We start from the raw sequence: 18,067 nt of genomic DNA, 5'->3' as shown, positions 1-18,067 counted from the left end.
CACATCATGTTTTACTTCAGCTAATGATCAGCCACACTGATCATTCCAGGACACTGCGTACAACGATACTTTCAAGGAAGACATTCCTGACCCCTAGGGGCTTCCAGGAGAAATATCAATAACCTCAGATATGCAGATGACACCACCCTTATGGCAGAAAGTGAAGAGGAACTAAAAAGCCTCTTGATGAAAGTGAAAGAGGAGAGTGAAAAAGTTGGCTTAAAGCTTAACATTCAGAAAACGAGGATCATGGCATCTGGTCCCATCACTTCATGGCAAATAGATGAGGAAACAGTGTCAGACTTTATCTTTTTGGGCTCCAAAATCACTGCAGATAGTGACTGCAGCCATGAAATTAAAAGACGCTTACTCCTTGGAAGAAAAGTTATGACCAACCTAGACAGCATACTCAAAAGCAGATTCATTACTTTGCCAACAAAGGTCCGTTTAGTCAAGGCTATGGTTTTTCCAGTGGTCATGTATGGATGCAAGAGTTGGACTGTGAAAAAAGCTGAGCACCGAAGAATTGATGCTTTTGAAGTGTGGTGTTGGAGAAGACTCTTGAGAGTCCCTTGGACCACAAGGAGATCCAACCAGTCCATTCTAAAGGAGATCAGTCCTGGATGTTCATGGAAGGACTGATGCTAAAGCTGAAACTCCAGTACTTTGGCTACCTCATGCAAAGAGTTGACTCATTGGAAAAGACTCTGATGCTGGGAGGGATTGGGGGCAGTAGGAGAAGAGGATGACAGAGGATGAGATGGCTGGATGGCATCACCAACTCGATGGATCTGAGTTTGAGTGAACTCTGGGAGATGGTGGTGGGCAGGGAGGCCTGGTGTGCTGCAATTCATGGGGTCGCAAAGAGTCAGACACGACTGAGCGACTGAATTGAACTGAACTGAACTGAAGGGGCTTCCCTGGTGGCTCCGTAGTGAAGAATTTGCCTGCCAAGGCAGCAGAATCAAGTTTGATCCCTAGGTGGGGAAGATCCCCTGGAGAAGGAAATGGCAGCCCATTCCAGTTTTCTTGCCTGGGAAATCCCATGGACAGAGGAGCCTGGCAGGTTACAGTTCATGGGGCGGCAGAGTCAAGCTCAACTTAGCGACTAACCAACAACAACAAGGGCTGAGTTAAAGAATCTCCTTATTTGCTCCCACAATCATCATTTATTGGCCTCCCTGACTAGTCTGTGTGCTCTTGGGGGCACAACATGTATCCTTGTTCATTTTTGGATTTCCAGGACCCAGCTACTATCTGGAATAAATTCAATAAATGTGTTAAGTGACTAAATAAATGAATCTGTAACTCTTTTAGATCTATTAACTCTTTAGATCTCAAAGAACATTCATTTTCTTCTTATCTACATACAATCAAATTAGGATTCACTACGCGATACAGAACTATCAGCTATGTAGAGCTTTACAGTTTTCTACATCCAATTATTTTTATTAATTGTGTACAGTTGAAGCAAATGAGTTAAAAAAAACACACTATTAAAAATGGACTTATCCTTAGAGCTAGGCTGGAGGACACTGAATTCTTATAGGAATTAGTGGTCATCTCAACTTTCAGAGGTTAGCTAGCAGCAACTACCGGGAGAAGGCAATCGCACCCCACTCCAGTACTCTTGTCTGGAAAATACCATGGATGGAGGAGCCTGGTGGGCTGCAGTCCATGGGGTTGCTAAGAGTCGGACACGACTGAGAGACTTCACTTTCACTTTTCACTTTCATGCATTGGAGAAGGAAATGGCAACCCACTCCAGTGTTCTTGCCTGGAGAATCCCAGGGACGGGGGAGCCTGGTGGGCTGCAGTCCATGGGGTAGCTAAGAGACGGGCACGACTGAAGTGACTTAGCAGCAGCAGCAATTACCAAGGAATATCTGAATTGACCTTGATTTCTTGAAAGAAACATTAAATAGAAAAAAGTGATTGCTCAGAGAATTTCTAGAGATTCTTAGCCTCAAAAGGTCAAGTAAAGAAAAACAAATACTGTATATTAACACATATATGTGGGATGTAGACAAATGGTACAGGTGAATCTATCTGCAAAGTAGAGACATTGACATAGAGAACAAACGTATGGAGACCAAGAGAGAAAGGAGCGGTTGGGTGAATTGGGAGACAGGAATTGACGTATATACACTTCTGTGTATAAAATAGGTAACTAATTAAAACCTATTGTATAGTACAAGGAACTCTACTCCGTGCTCTGTGGTGACCTGCATGGGAAGGAAGTCCAGAAGGGAGGGGATATATGTACACAAATACCTGATTTACTTTGCTGTAATGTAGCAACTAACACATATTGTAAAGTAACTATACTCAAATTAAAAAAAGTTTTAAAGGTCACATAAGCTTTGAAGAAACTTGGCTAAGACCATCATCAGCTCTACCAGAACAGAAGCTCATTTTCACAGCTCCATCCCCAGTCCCTGGACTGCCTGGCATAAGGCAGCATTCAATCTGTCAATAAAATGTTGAATTAAGGTATTTATGTATGCCATTTCTGCCTCAAATCTTTCTTAGGAGGAGATGGGATAGTTATTAAATAAAAACTTCAATACCCATCCTACAGTTCAGTTGCTCTTTCATGTCCAACTCTTTGCAACCCCAAGGAGTGCAGCATGCCAGGCTTCCCTGTCCATCACCAACTCCCAGAGCATGCTCAAACTCATGTCCATCGTGTCAGTGATGCCATCCAACCATTTCATCCACTGTCATCCTCTTCTCCTCCCGCCTTCAGTCTTTTCCAGGATCAGGGTGTTTTCCAATGAGTCAGTTCTTTGTATCAGGTGGCCAAGAATTGAAGTTTCAGCTTCAGCATCAGTCCTTTCAATGAATATTCAGGACTGATTTCCTTTAGGTTTGACTGGGTTGATCTCCTTGCAGTCCAAGGGACTCTCAAGAGTCTTCTCCAACACCATAGTTCAAAAGCATCAATTCTTCAACACTCAGCTTTCTTTATGATCCAACTCTCACATCCACACATGAATACTGGAAAAACCATAGCTTTCATTAGATGGACCTTTGCTGGAAGAGTAATGTCTCTGTTTTTTAATATGCTGTCTAGGTTGGTCGTAGCTTTTCTTCCAAGGAGCAAGCGTCTTTTCATTTCATGGCTGCAGTCACCATCTGCAGTGATTTTGGAGCCCCCTAAAATAAAGTCTGTCACTGTTTCCACTGTTTCCCCATCTATTTGCCTTGAAGTGATGGGACTGGATGCCATTATATTGGTTTTTTTGAATGTTGAGTTTTAAGCCAGATTTTTCACTCTCGTCTTTCACTTTCATCAAGAAGCTCTTCAGTTCCTCTTTGCTTTCTACCATAAGGATGGTGTCATCTGCATGTTTTAGATGACACTGATATTTCTCCCAGCAATCTTGATTCCAGCGTGTGCTTCATCCAGCCCAGCATTTCGCATAATGTACTCTGTATATAAGTTAAATAAGCAGGGTGACAGTATATAGCCTGACATATTCCTTTTCCTATTTAGAACCAGTCTGTTGTTCCATGTCCAGTTCTAACTGTTGCTTCTTGACCTGCATACAGATTTCTCAGGAGGCAGGTCAGGTGGTCTGGTATTCTCATCTCTTTAAGAATTTTCCACAGTTTATTGTGATCCACATAGTTGAAGGCTTTGGCAGTCAATAAAGTAGAAGTTGATGTTTTTGTGGAACTCTCTTGCTCTTTCTATGATCCAACAGATGTTGGCCATTTGATCTCTGGTTCCTCTGCCTTTTCTAAATCCAGCTTGAATATCTGGAAGTTCTTGGTTCATATACTTTTGAAGCCTCATTTGGAGAATTTTGAGCATTACTTTGTTAGCATGTGAGATTAGTGCAATTGTGTAGTAGTTTGAACATTCTTTGGCATTGTCCTTCTTTGGGATTGGAATGAAAACTGACCTTTTCCAGTCCTGTGGCCACTGCTGAATTTTCCAAACTTGCTGACATATTGAGTGCAGCACTTTCACAGCATCATCTTTTAGGACTTGAAATAGCTCAGCTGAATTCCATTACCTCCACTAGCTTTGTTCATAGTGATGCTTCCTGAGGTCCACTTGACCTCTCATTCCAGGATGTCTGGCTCTAGGTGAGTAATCACACCATTGTGGTTATCTGGGTCATGAAGATCTTTTTTGTATAGTTCTTCTGTGTATTTTCGCCACCTCTTCTGAATATCTTCTGATTCTGTTAAGTCCATACCATTTCTGTCCTTTATTGTGCCCATTTTTGCAAGAAATGTTCCCTTGGTATTTCTGATTTTCTTGAAGAGATCTCTAGTCTTTCCCATTCCATTGTTTTCCTCTGTTTCTTTGCATCAATCACTAAGAAAGGCTTTCTAATCTCACCTTGCTATTCTTTGGAACTCTGCATTCAGATGGGTATATCTTTCCTTTTCTCCTTTGCCTTTTGCTTCTCTTCTTTTCTCAGCTGTATGTAAAGCCTCCTCAGACAACCATTTTACCTTTGTGCATTTCTTTTTCTTGGGGATGGTCTTGATCACTGCCTCCTGAACAATGTCATGAACCTCCATCCATAGTTCTTCAGGCACTCTGTCTATTAGATCTAATCCCTTGAGTCTATTTGTCACTTCTACTGTATAATCGTAAGGGATTTGATTTAGGTCATACCTAATGGTTTAGTGGTTTTCCGTACTTTCTTCAATTTGTCTGAATTTTGCAATAAGGAGTTCATTATCTGAGCCACAGTCAGCACCTGGTCTTTTTTTTTTTGCTGACTGTATAGAGCTTCTCCATTTTCGACTGTGAAGAATATAATCATTCTGATTTCGGTATTGACCATCTGGTGATGTCCACGTGTAGAGTCTTCTCTTGTGTTGTTGGAAGAAGGTGTTTGCTATGACCAATGCGTTCTCTTGGCAAAACTCTGTTAGCCTTTGCCCTGTTTCATTTTGTACTCCAAGGCCAAACTTGCCTGTTACTCCAGGTATCTCTTGATTTCCTACTTTTGCATTCTAGTCCCCTATAATGAAAAGGACATCTTTTTGGGGTGTTAGTTCTAGAAAGTCTTGTAGGTCTTCACAGAACCGTTCAATTTCAGCTTCTTCTGCATTACTGGTCGGGGCATAGACTTGGATTATTGTGATATTGAATGGTTTGCCTTGGAAACGAAGAGAGATCATTCTGTCATTTTTGAGATTGCATCCAAGTACTGCATTTTGGACTCTTTTGTTGACTATGAGGGCTACTCCATTTCTTCTAAGGGATTCTTGCCCACAGTATTAGATACAATGGTCATTTGCTACTGCTACTGCTAAGTCGCTTCAGTCGTGTCCGACTCTGTGCGACCCCATAGACGGCAGCCCACCAGGCTCCCCGTCCCTGGGATTCTCCAGGCAAGAACACTGAAGTGGGTTGCCATTTCCTTCTCCAGTGCATGAAAGTGAAAAGTGAAAGTGAAGTCACTCAGTCGTGTCCGACTCTTTTTTTTTTTAATTTTTATTTTACTTTATTTTACTTTACAATAGTGTATTGGTTTTGCCATACATTGACATGAATCCACCACGGGTGTACCTGCGTTCCCAAACATGAACCCCCCTCCCACCTCCCTCATGTCCAACTCTTGGCGACCCCATGGACTGCAGCCTACCAGGCTCCTCTGCCCATGGGATTTTCCAGGCAAGAATACTGGAGTGGGGTGCCATTGCCTTCTCCGAATGGTCACTTAGCTCACGAAATTTTAAAGCATCAGAATTACGCAGATCCTTAAATATCCTCTGGAGGCTCAGACGGTAAAGAATCTGCCTGCAATGCAGCAAACATGGGTTCAATCCCTGAGTCGGGAACATCCCCTGGAGGAGGAAATGACTACCTCTCCAATATTCTTGCCTAGGAAATCCCATGGATAGAAGATCCTGGTGGACTACAGTCCCTGGAGTCACAAAGAGTCAGACACGACTGAGCAAGTAAACAACAACAACAGAATAGGTTTGAATCCTGCACTGGACTAAGCTACAGCTTAAAATTGTTTAACCTTGTTGTTCTTCTAAGAAAGCTAGTCCATCAGTGGAGACACAGACATAGAGAATACACTTAAGAAAAGATGGGTGGGGAAGAAGGAGAAGGTGGAATGCACGAAGAAGGTAACATAGAAACATACATTACCATATGTAAAATAGACAGCCAATAGGAATTTGCTGTGTGACTTAGGGTACTCAAACCAGGGCTCTGTAACAACCTAGCAGGGTGGGATGGGGAGGGAGGAGGGAGGGAGCTTCAAGAGGGAGGGGACATGGGCAAACATATGGTGATTCATGTTGATATTTAGCAGAAACCAACAAAATATTGTAGAGCAATTATCCTTCAATTAAAAATAAATAAGTAAACTTTTTAAAAAAGAAATCTAGTCAGAGGAAGCCTCCAAAGTGAGAAGCCTTAGAATTTCATAGCAGCTGTTTCTCTTGGGAAGTTGGCCAGGGAGGCAGGCTGCTGACATGGCATGTGGCCAGGACTAAGGACAGGTGTCAGCCGTGGAGAGCGTCAGGCAGTGTCTGGTTAAGACAAGTGCTCAGTATGGAAGGAAGGCAGAGGCCAGCCCAGAGGGATCTGAAAAGAGTGACCAGGCTGGAGGTCAGGAATAAGAGCAGGGTTCTCTCCATCATCAGACAGTATGGGGGCTCAGCCTTAGACTCACAAGTTCATGGTGGACCTAAACCAACACCTGCCCCTTGATGTAGAAACTATCCTCAAGACTAATTTTGGAGGAAGCAGAGTGGGGAATATGCATAGACCATAATCATGTAGTCAGTCAAGCCAAGGTGTCAGAAGGTTTTGGAGAGGATCACTGAAATGACAAAGAACACAATGTAAAATATTTTGGCCTCAATGAAAACCAAACACAAAGATGAACAAATTGCATCTTCTACTTCCAAGGTTTCATAAAGTTCTCATGACACCCCCAGTCTGCAGTCCCCTTCTCAGTGTTCCCAGAAGCTGAGGTGATCTGCTTGCCTTCTTTCCCCCTCTGGTAGTATTCACAAACCTCCCCTCTCCTTAGCCCCTCATCCCTCCCTGGTCATCAGGGAAGGGAACCGTGAAGTTCCCTCTCTGTAGATCTGAAGCTGCAGGTGATTTCATCTTAGACAGGAATGAAAGCCCTTTTCATGGTGCACCATTTTGCCTCCCAAACACTGCCCCGACCTGTCAGCAAGTAGGTAACATACACTTCAGCATCTTATGTGTAAGAACCCCCAAGGTTTGGATTGGTGGTCAGGAAAAGTCCACATCATTAGAGGAAATAATTATGATTTTTTAAATCAATGTGATATTCTTCGATAAATATCTTCCCCATGAAACTGGCATCATCTGAGCACTTAGAAGTGTGTACTGAATAATCATGTGCAGTAGTTGAAATCAGGTGAGCTTAGACACTCAGCTGGTCTATCACGGTTTTAACACTCCCAGCCACTGGAGGGAGCTATTACCACTGCCCACTTGGAAATGGTTCTGAACACACAGTTCTGTTCAGTTGCTCAGTCATGTCTGACTCTTTGTGATCCCATGGACTGCATCACGCCAGGCCTCCCTGTTCTTCACCATCTCCTGGAGTTTGGTCAAACTCATGTCCATTGAGTCAGTGATGCCATCCAACCATCTCATCCCCTGTTGTCCGCTTCATCTCCTGCCTTCAATCTTTCCCAGCATCAGGGTCTTTTCCAATGAGTCAGTTCTTCGAATCAGGTGGCCAAAGTATTGCAGTTTCAGCTTCAACATCAGCCCTTTCAGTGAATATTCAGGACTGATTTCCTTTAGTCCTGAATGGACTGGTTGGATCTCCTTGCAGTCCAAGGGACTCTCAAGAGTCTTCTCCAACACCACAATTCAAAAGCATCAATTCTTCTGCACTCAACTTTCTTTATAGTCCAACTCTCACATCCATACATGACTACTGGACACACAAGAATGGTGTTTAACACACAAATGAAAGCTTTTGGGAAAATGGTCAACCCTGAATACGGTCTATAAGTCTACTTAACAGAGATGCACCAGGGTCATACTCTTGGTTTCTACCTCATACTGCAGCCAGCTGAGATGTCACCACTAGGGGAAGCCAGGAGAAGAGCACACAGGACTCAGTACTAGATCCCTGTGAGTCTGTAATTCTTTCAGAATAACAGGTTAAACTATGTTTGTATGCCTTGTCATGAACATGTGGCTGCACACATGTGCTCAGTCGCTCAGTCATGTCCAACTCTTTTCGACACCATGGACTGTAGCCCGCGAGGCTCCTCTGTCTGTGGAGTTTTCCATGCAAGAATACTGGAGTGGGTTGCCATTTCCTTCTCCAGGGATCTTCCCCATCCCAGGCTCAAATCCTCGTCTCCTGGATTACAGGTGGATTCTTTACCACTGTGCTACCTGGGAAGCAATGGTATATACCAGGATACAAATTCTCATTTTGTTCTCCCTGCTACCCAAAATAAAAGTTACTGTCTTCCCCACACACAAACTCCAAGGAGACAGCCACATACTTGTTCCTGTTCCCCGCCTGCTGGGAAGAAGTTACTGACTGTGCTTTTCAAAACCCTGGGCTGAGAGAGGTGAGGAGGCTAGATGATCCCTGCAAAAAAAAAAGTCCTTGGAGTTTAGGGCTTGGAGCTGAGAAGATGGAGCAGCCAGATTCAAAAGAGAGAAGGAGGTGGATGTTCCAGGTGGTGCCTGATGCAAAAGCTGAGCCAGGGACCCCTGGGGCATCGGGGCAGCACCTGGACACGATGCTCGGGGAAGCATCGACTGCGGTCAGAGGGCTGGGCACTGTGAGAGGCATGGCCACATCCAGCCAGGGCAGAGGGCCTAACCCATGCTGAGGGACCAGCATTAAGAGTTTCCAATGGGCATCAGGAAACCCACATCACAGAGGACCACCATAAAGAACCAGGGCCCTCTGGCCTCCAGTCACCCCTGAAGACCCCAAGATGACTCTTAAGTCCCTGGAGAGGAGTGGGTCTCTGAAATGCTTCACCTAGATTGAATTTCCTGCCTGCCAGAAGTGGAGACATGAAGCAGATAATACGATGTCTAGAGAAATCAGTGAAGCTGATGGTCCACAACCACAAGTTTTGAAAACTAAACCTAGATTTAGCAGCAGCAGCCCACAAATCCAATGTTATTTAAATCCCTCATGGAGTGTTGGTTAGAAAAGGAAGTGCAGGGAGCCACTGTTTAGTTACAACAGACTGGAGCAGCGAAAGCTAAGAATCCATGAGATCTCCCCAAGATGGTTTCGACAGAGCCAGGGTTTGTAGCTAAAAGCCTTGGATTTATCTGAATTGTGATATCTAGAAGAACCTACTACATGTGACTGGTACTTAAAAAATCCATGTTACAAAGGTAGAACACAGTGATCTAATTGGCCTTTCTGCTCATCACAGATAAGCCTGTGTAAGCCTGGGTGCACAGCTGGCAAAGACGTGATGACAAAGAGCTGAGACAGCCATCTCAACCTTGAAAAACAACCCCAAACCAGAAAAGCAGACAGAAGGTTCTTGAAGCACAAAATGCAATCATTCTAAATATCAGATGGCTTTTGTCTCTGTTTAAAATTTTAATCAAGTTTTCTATGTATTCAATCCCAAAGCTAATCATGTTATTATGTCATTTTTAATGTTCTCTGACAGATCATGGTTTTCTCCCTTATTTAACTGAATTACAGTAAGTCATAGGGCATGTATCGCTTGTTAAATGAGAAAAAGTCAAAATCTTTCTTTATGTAGAATGAAAAATTGTTAGTCACTCAATCACATCCAACTCTTTGTGACCCCATGGACTGAAGCCCACCAGGCTCCTCCATCCATGGGATTTTCCAGGCAAGAGTACTGGAGTGGGGTGCCATTGCCTTCTCCAATCTGAGCCACTAGGGTAGAATAAATATTATTAAAGAATTGATAATTAACATTGATGTTAATTAATTATTAACAGTAATTCATCTAAAATAAAGATGTTTTCTAAACTTAGTCATTCCTTCACCACAGCCCATGCAAAAATACCAAAACAATGTTTCTAATTCCTATGGGGATCCACAAGATTGTAATTTATTTTGCAAAGTGCTCACAATTTTAGAAAATATTAACAAGAGAATCCCCAGGCTGAATGGCTTATCACTTCACTGAACTAACCGGCCCAGCAACTGAGAAGCTGGGAAGCTGAAGCCAGCAGGCTCTGGCCTCAAGATGCTGTCTTCCTCTCAAGTCTCATGAGAGAAAGGGGGTGGGGTGTAACGTTTCTTTCCTTTGTTTCTCTGCCTTAAAAAGAGCAAACTGAATTTCAATGTATAAGTCAATAATTCTGTACCAGTGTTTTAGGCAATCCATGCCAAGTCAGATTATAAAATACTTTTAAAGATTTTTATAATCTCCAAGATAATTAAATGGTCACTCCATTTCATGTTAAGTTGATTATTTCTGAATTATACAGGCAGCCATGAAACCCCACCTAACTTCTAAGCAAACACTGAAGAAGATTTGGTCTTTCTTCAAAACAGAAATGTCAAAGGGTCTTAAATTAGCAACACTGAAATAGCAGTGTTCAAACATAAGGGAATTTACTGCCCTGATTCCTCCCAAATTTAAATTCCTTGAGATAAAGATAAATGGATGCCATCTCACATTTTCCATAGCAAGGCATCAGTCTTGGCCCCTTTCCCAGTCACAGTCTCTCTGCTGGGAACAAGGGTCCAACGATCAAGAGCTGTTCACACCTCTCCTGGAATCAATAAATAGAGACAAATGCAAACCACTGGGCTTTGGTAAATAATCTTTTCTACAATTGGCCCAAAGCAGAAACCCACTGAAATCCTCCTGATTTCTACCCTGCCCATTCAGGCTCCCTTGGTGCCAGGGTCTCTCCTTTGTCTGGCTTCCCAGCCACATTTTCAGAATTTCTTGAATAAGTAGCCCATCCGATCCCCCATTATCTTAGCTTGGCGCTTCCAGAACCACAGTCTCCACTTGGCCCTTTACCCTGCAGCCCCTGCCTTGGAATCTTTTAGAAGTAGCCTTGCATCAGCTGGGTCCTGCAGTTCCTCTGATTGGCCTCAAATTGGAGGCCTCAAATCCCTCCCCCACAGCCCCTCTTATCCTCAGCTCCTGTTGGCTTCCCACAAATCCTCTTGGTAGAGTATGTCAACTACAAATTGTCACTTGCTCAGGATTAAACCATGAGCCACTGCAGCTGCTGACCTTCAACACCCCCAGAAAGGAGTTCAGGGTGGAGATCAGGAACAAAGCCCTCTGTGCCCTGGGAGGAATTGGCAGAATAAGTCCTCAGATAGATATTTTCAGGACTAGACTTTATGAGCCCAATTCTTGCACCTCCTCATATCTAGAAAAGCACCAAAATCCTTCACGGTGATGACTGCTCCTCAAGACTACCAGAAACCTTCTGCCAAATACATAAGCTTGACTGCATGTATCCCTCCTTCACAAAGACCATATATACTGACCTTCCCCCTACCTCTTTGAAGCGGTTTCTCAGAGCTAACTGAAATGCCGTCTCCCAGGCTATAGTCCTCATTTTGCCCAAATAAAGCTTAATTCACAACTCTTACATTGTGCTTTTTTTTTCTAAGTCAACAAGTATGATAGGAGTTCATCAATACCTGTAAACAAGGTGTAATGTCCCTTGTTTCTGAAAGAACATGAACTCAACCTGACCCTAACAACACAATGACAACCTTTGTGTAGCCTGTCACTCCAGGCCTGAGTCAGGCCCTTCTTCTAGCTTCCTTTCAGCCCTCACCCACCTCACACACAGCAGTTAACATGTTAAGTGAAAATTACCTGCTGCCTCCTGGCTAATTCCTCAGTTCCTCACTTTTGAGCTCACTACTGTGTGCCCAGAAAGATTCCCAGCATCTGGTCAGAGCTCAATAAATGGTTATTGAATAGAACTGAATCCAGTGAAACTACAGGGAGAAAAGCAAACACTCACATCCTTCTCTTGGGATCCAGCAGGGTCGCCCGCATCTTCATCACCCTCTTCTTGTGCCTCATGTTCTCCACTTCCTTCAGCCTTCTCTGTTCCCTGGTCACAAAGGAAACCCATGGTATCACCAACCTTGGATAAGCTTCCAAGACAACACCAGGCCATAACTGCTACGGTTTCCTTATTTAGATACAGTATATTACTGAAGCAAAGGTAGACCCCTATTTACTAGTCACTTAACTCCTAGAGTGTAGGATCACCAACCCTCAACATTGCTAATTGGATCCATCAGTGTCAGTGACAGACCCGACTCACATGCATGGCAGAGCCATAAAGACCCTAATAGGAGCTAATTCATCCACTTCAGGCTTGTGAAGAAAACTTCAAAGGATTCCATATTTAGGGGGTATTTGTTTTCTATTGCTTATGTAGAGAGAGGCATTATAATTTTAGAGATTAAAAAAGATGATAGAGATAAATGATGAATGATTGACAGATACATAGAGAAATGATAGATGTGATGGATGGATGGATAGATAGTTGGATGGGTAGCTAAATAGGTGTGATGGATGGATGGATAAATAGACAGATGCGATGGATGGATGGATGGATGGATAGATTGATGGATGGCTGGATGGATGGAAGAGCTAGACAGACAAACAGATATGGAAAAACTAGAACCCAGTAGACATGCTATGTAAAACAGGTTTCCCGGAAGATGGTTCAAGACACCAACGCTTACCTCTGTGGTGCTCTGAGCCTCTCCTGCCACTTCACCATCAGGAAGGGAAGATGCTTCCTCAGGCGACTTTGTCACCTGTATCACAGAAATTGAGAATGTTTGAGAGTTTTCTTGAGGATAATGGCTTGCATTTCATCACCTTTTAAGTCTCCAAACTGTGTTTGTCTTCACCCTTCATTTTATCTTCACTAGGATGCTGTAACCTAAGTCAGTAGATAGTCACCACCACTCACACCTAAGAAACAAAAAATAAGGCAGAAATTGTCACACTGCAAGTTAGGGGCAGGGCTAGGATACACCTTCTACTTTATGTTTTCCTGACCTATCCAGTGGTTTCCAGACTTTTAAAGTGCTAGTTTACTTTCCTCATCAGAAGTGAATTGTAACTATGTGAGGCAACAGATGTTAAATAAACTTACTGTGGTGATTATTTCACATATCTACATATATCAAATCATTGTGTTGCACTCCTTAAATTCATACAATGTTATATTTCAATTATATCTTAGTAAAGTGGGGTGAGGGTAACTTTTTAGTTTACATTGGAGTATAGCCAATTAACAATGTTGGGAGAGTTTCCGGTGCACAGCAGAGTGACTCAGCCATACGTGTACAGTATCCATTCTCTCCCAAACTCCCCTCCCATCCAGGCTGCCACACAGCATCGAGCAGAGTTCCCTGTGCTATACAGTAGGTTCTCATTGTGCACGTCTGAGTGTGTGTTAGTCACTCAGTCATGTCCGACTCTTTATGATCCCATGGACTGTAGCCTGCCCCCAGGATTCTCTGTCCATGGAATTCTCCAGGCGAGAATACTGGAGTGGGTAGCCATTCCCTTCTCCAGGGGATCTTCCCAATCTAGAGACTGAACCCAGGTCTCCTGCTTTGCAGGCAGATTCTTTACCATCTGAGCCCCCAGGGAAGCCCAGGTTCTCATTAGCTATCTATTTTACACATAGCCTGCGTGCGTATGTGTCAATTCCAATCTCCCAATTCATTCCACTCCCCTTTCTCCTTTGGTGTCCATGTATTTGTTCTCTACGTCTGTCTCTAGTTCTGCTTCGCAAATAGGTTCTTCTATACCATTTTCCTAGATTCCACATCCACATGTGAGATGTGGATCGACCTAGAGACTGACATACAGAGTAACATAAGTCAGAAAGAGAGAAACAAATATATAATAATGCATAAAGATTTGGCGATTTTTATTCCAAAGGCACTTCAAGTTCATGGGAACAAATTGGGCCATAAACACAGCCTCCAATCCCACACTTCTACAATACTCAATATTAAAATCTTTATATGTATTCAACTCTATGTTAACATATACATAGGCTATTTTTGTTTCATTTTTGTGTTTTTTAAAAACAATAAATAGGTACATACTACACACAACTTGATTCTTTTGGTTAGTATATCATGGGCATTTGTCCAGATTAATTCATATGGTTGTAACTCATTCCTATTAACATTTGCTTAATGTTAAAAATATAATAACTTATTCATATATTTCCCAACTGATGGCTATTCAGAAAGTCCACATGTTTGTGTGTCTACAAACAACACTATACTAAACTAAATCAATGCATGATAAATCACTTTTTAAAAAAAGAAATTTTTTGTTTTCTAGCCTTTTATATACACAAATTTATCTAACTTTTGGGGCTTCCTAGGTGGCACTAGTCAGAGAAGGCAATGGCACCCCACTCCAGTACTCTTGCCTGGAAAATCCCATGGAAGGAGGAGCCTGGAAGGCTGCAGTCCATGGGGTTGCTGAGAGTCGGGCACGACTGAGCAACTTCACTTTCACTTTTCACTTTCATGCGTTGGAGAAGGAAATGGCAACCCACTCCAGTGTTCTTGCCTGGAGAATCCCAGGGACAGAGAAGCCTGGGGGGCTGCCGTCTGTGGGGTCGCACAGAGTCGGACACGACTGAAGCGACTTAGCAGCAGCAGCAGCAGGTGGCACTAGTGGTAAAGAGAGAGAGAGAGAGTGAAGTCACTCAGTCATATCCAACTCTTTGCAACCCCATGGACTGTGGCCTACTAGGCTCCTCTATCCATGGAATTTTCCAAATAAGAGTACGGGAGTGGGTTGCCATTTCCTTCTCCAGGAGAGAGGTAAAGAACCTGCCTGCAAATACAGGAGACCTAAGAGACGGGATTTGATCCCTGGGTCAGGAAGATCCCCTGGAGGAGGGCATGGCAACTAACTCCAGTATTCTTGCCTGGAGAATCCCATGGACAGAGGAGCCTGGCAAGCTATAGACCATGGGGTTGCAAAGAGTCAGACACGATTGAAGCAACTTAACACACACACATCTAACTTTTATTTTCTGACATGTAGTTATTTTATATTAATTATTAACATCTAGTGATTTAATCAGTGTGAAATCTAATTTTGTGTATAATATAAAGTAGGGCTCTGTTTTCTTCCAAACAGATGACAAAGTATGCCTGTAACATTTATATACCACCATTGTCCTTTCAATTAAGATGTTATTTTTGTCATTTATAAAATTCTATATATACATTTGGATCTGTTAACACACTGGTCTATGTATAAATATATAAACATATCCATGGATGTATTTGTTTTTTCCCTTGGATGTATTTATATGTTCCCAAGCCAATATATAGCTTTTATCACTGTAGTTTTAACATGAATTTTAATATTCAGAAAGGCAAGCTGCTACAAAGTCTCCTTTTTCAAAAATTTTTAGCTCTTCTCAGACCTGTATTATTCCAGTACATTTTAAGATCATTTTTCCCAGTGTCAACAATTTTTAAATAGGCTTTTCTTTAAAATACCACTAAATGTATTTCTTAGTTTAGAAATTCTCACTTCTTATTGTTAAGTCATCTCACCTAGGGCATCATACTCTCCCCATAACTTTAGTACTTGTTGGTGTCCTTCAGATAAATTTACTCCTAAAAATTTTAAAGATTTTTATCAACATTGTGAACTGGATTTGTTTTTTTACATTTTAACTTCTCATCCATTATAGTTGATACAAGTAAAAGCTACTAATTTTTCCATTCTTTAATCCAGAAACTCTATGTTATTAATTCTAATGAATTTTACTGGAGTCTGTTGAAATTTATAAGTATACATTTACATCATACACAAATGAAGATATTTTTTATATATCATACATTACATATATATGAGATATTTCATTTTCTTACTTTATTGTAATAACTACAGCTTCTAAAACAATGTTTAATAATATGTCCATGGCTCCTCTGTCCATGTGATTCTCCAGGCAAGAATATTAGAGTGGGTATCTGTTCCCTTCTCCAGGGGATCTTCCCAACCAAGGGATCAAACCCAGGTCTCCCACAGTGCAGGCGGAATCTTTAGCATCTGAGCCACCAGTGAAACCCAAGAATACTGGAGTGAGTAGCCTATCCTTCCTCCAGGGGATCTTACCAACCCAGGAATTAGAACCAGGGTCTCCTGCATTACAAGCAGATTCTTTACCATCTGAGCTACCAGGGAAGCCCAATAGCCACCGTTTCTAAAACAATGTTTAATAATATGGTGATGATGGGCATGCCTATTGTCGCTTGATTTTAAAAGAAATGCTTCAGTATTTCATGGTTCATTATGATAGTTTCCTCTTGACAACTAGTTTTTATCACATTTATTCAGTTTCCTTCTGCTTATATTTTAATCCATGTTTATTTTTAACCAGGAATAGCTGATTAATTATATCAAATATCTTCTTGGTACTTATAGACAGAATCTTATAGTTTTTCTCCATTAATAAGTTCATGTAATGAACTATGTCAATAGAAAAAATTCTGCTTTAATTAGTTACCTGTAACCCACTGCTAGATACAGTTTGCTAATACATTATTTAGACTTTTCCCATCCAAATTCATAACAGAAATTGATCTAGGTATAACTGAAAGTTTTCTAAGTAATACCTCAATTGATCAGGGATTTTATCTATTTTATTTGTCTGTTCAAATTATATACAGCCAAATTACATATAAACAGGAGACTTTCCTAGTGGTCCAATGGTTAAGAATCTGCCTTGCAATGCTGGGAATGCAAGTTTGATCCCTGGTCGAGGAACTAAGATCCCACATGCTGTGGAGCAACTAAGCCTGGGTGCACTGCAACTACTGAGCCCACGTACCACAGAGCCCATGCTCCACAGCTAGAGTCCACGCACCAGAGCAAAAGATCCTGTATGATGAAACTAAGACCCCAAGCAGCCAAGTAAACAATAATAAAACAAATAAATATTTTTAATTCATATAAATGTATTCAAGTTCAGTCACTCAGTTGTGTCCAACTCTTTGCAACACCGTGGACTGCAGCATGCCAGGCTTCCCTATCCATCACCAACTCCCAGAGCTTGCTCAAACTCATGTCCATGGAGTTGGTCATGAGTCCAACTCCATCACATCCTCTGTCCTCCCTTTCTCCTCCTGCCTTCAATCTTTCCCAGCATCAGGGTCTTTTCCAGATTCTCAGTCCTTCACATTAGGTGGCCAAAGGATTGGAGCTTCAGCTTTAGCATCAATCCTTCCAATGAATATTCAGGACTAATTTCCTTTAGGATTGACTAATTTGATTTCCTTGCAGTCCAAGGGACTCTCAAGAGTCTTGTCCAACATCACAGTTCAAAAGCATAAATTCTTTGACGCTCAACTTTCTTTATGGTCCAACTCTCACATCCATGCATGACTACTGGAAAAACCATAGCTTTGACTCGACAGACCTTTGTCACCAAAGTAATGTCTTTGCTTTTTAATATGCTGTCTAGGTTGGTCATAGCTTTTCTCTGAAGGAGCAAGCCTCTTTTAATTTCATGGCTGCAGTCACCATCTGCAGTGATTTGGGAGCCCAAGAAAATAAAGTCTCTCACTGTTTGTATTGTTTCCCTATCGATTTGCATTCAAATGATATATAAATTGAATATATATATATACACACATAAACATACACAGATACACACTTTCTATTTTGTATTAATCTTGGTTTTTCCTTTTATTCATTCACTGCATGTGAATTACTCTGTTTTCCTGTTTTCCTAAATTTAAAAGTTGAGTATTCATTTTACTAGGTTTTAATTTTTCTGTTATTTTTTGTTATTTAGTCACTAAGTTGTGTCTGGCTCTTTGCAACCTCTGGACTCATAGCCCACAAGGCTCTTCTGTCCATGAGATTTCCCAGGGAAAGATGCTGGAGTGGGTTGCCATTTCCTTTTCCAGGGGATCTTCCTGGACCAGGGATCAAACCCACATCTCCTGCATTCACAGGTGGATTCCCTACCACACGAGGGAAGCCCCAAAATATTTAAAGCTAACAATTTTCCTCTGTACAGAAATTTGGCCATATATTGTGATTTGTATATGCA

At 41.9% G+C, this 18,067-nt stretch overlaps 1 protein-coding gene across 3 annotated transcripts in view; it reads right to left on the bottom strand.

The window, feature by feature from the left end:
* Positions 1-18,067, bottom strand: part of SH3BGR (SH3 domain binding glutamate rich protein) — an 86,466-nt gene that overhangs the window by 12,755 nt on the left and 55,644 nt on the right. For all 3 annotated transcript variants that reach the window (XM_068969806.1, XM_068969788.1, XM_068969798.1), the window contains 2 exons: positions 12,693-12,767; positions 11,957-12,049 (listed from right to left, as the gene is read on the bottom strand). In XM_068969806.1, the coding sequence (XP_068825907.1) occupies positions 11,957-12,049; positions 12,693-12,767 (168 nt within the window). The remainder of the gene's footprint in view (positions 1-11,956; positions 12,050-12,692; positions 12,768-18,067) is intronic.

This window comes from Capricornis sumatraensis, chromosome 1 (assembly GCF_032405125.1).
Source record: "Capricornis sumatraensis isolate serow.1 chromosome 1, serow.2, whole genome shotgun sequence".
In the NCBI taxonomy this organism is placed as follows: Eukaryota; Metazoa; Chordata; class Mammalia; order Artiodactyla; family Bovidae; genus Capricornis; species Capricornis sumatraensis.
Note: the sequence above shows the minus strand (reverse complement) of the source record. Positions and strands in the feature narration are given on the sequence as shown.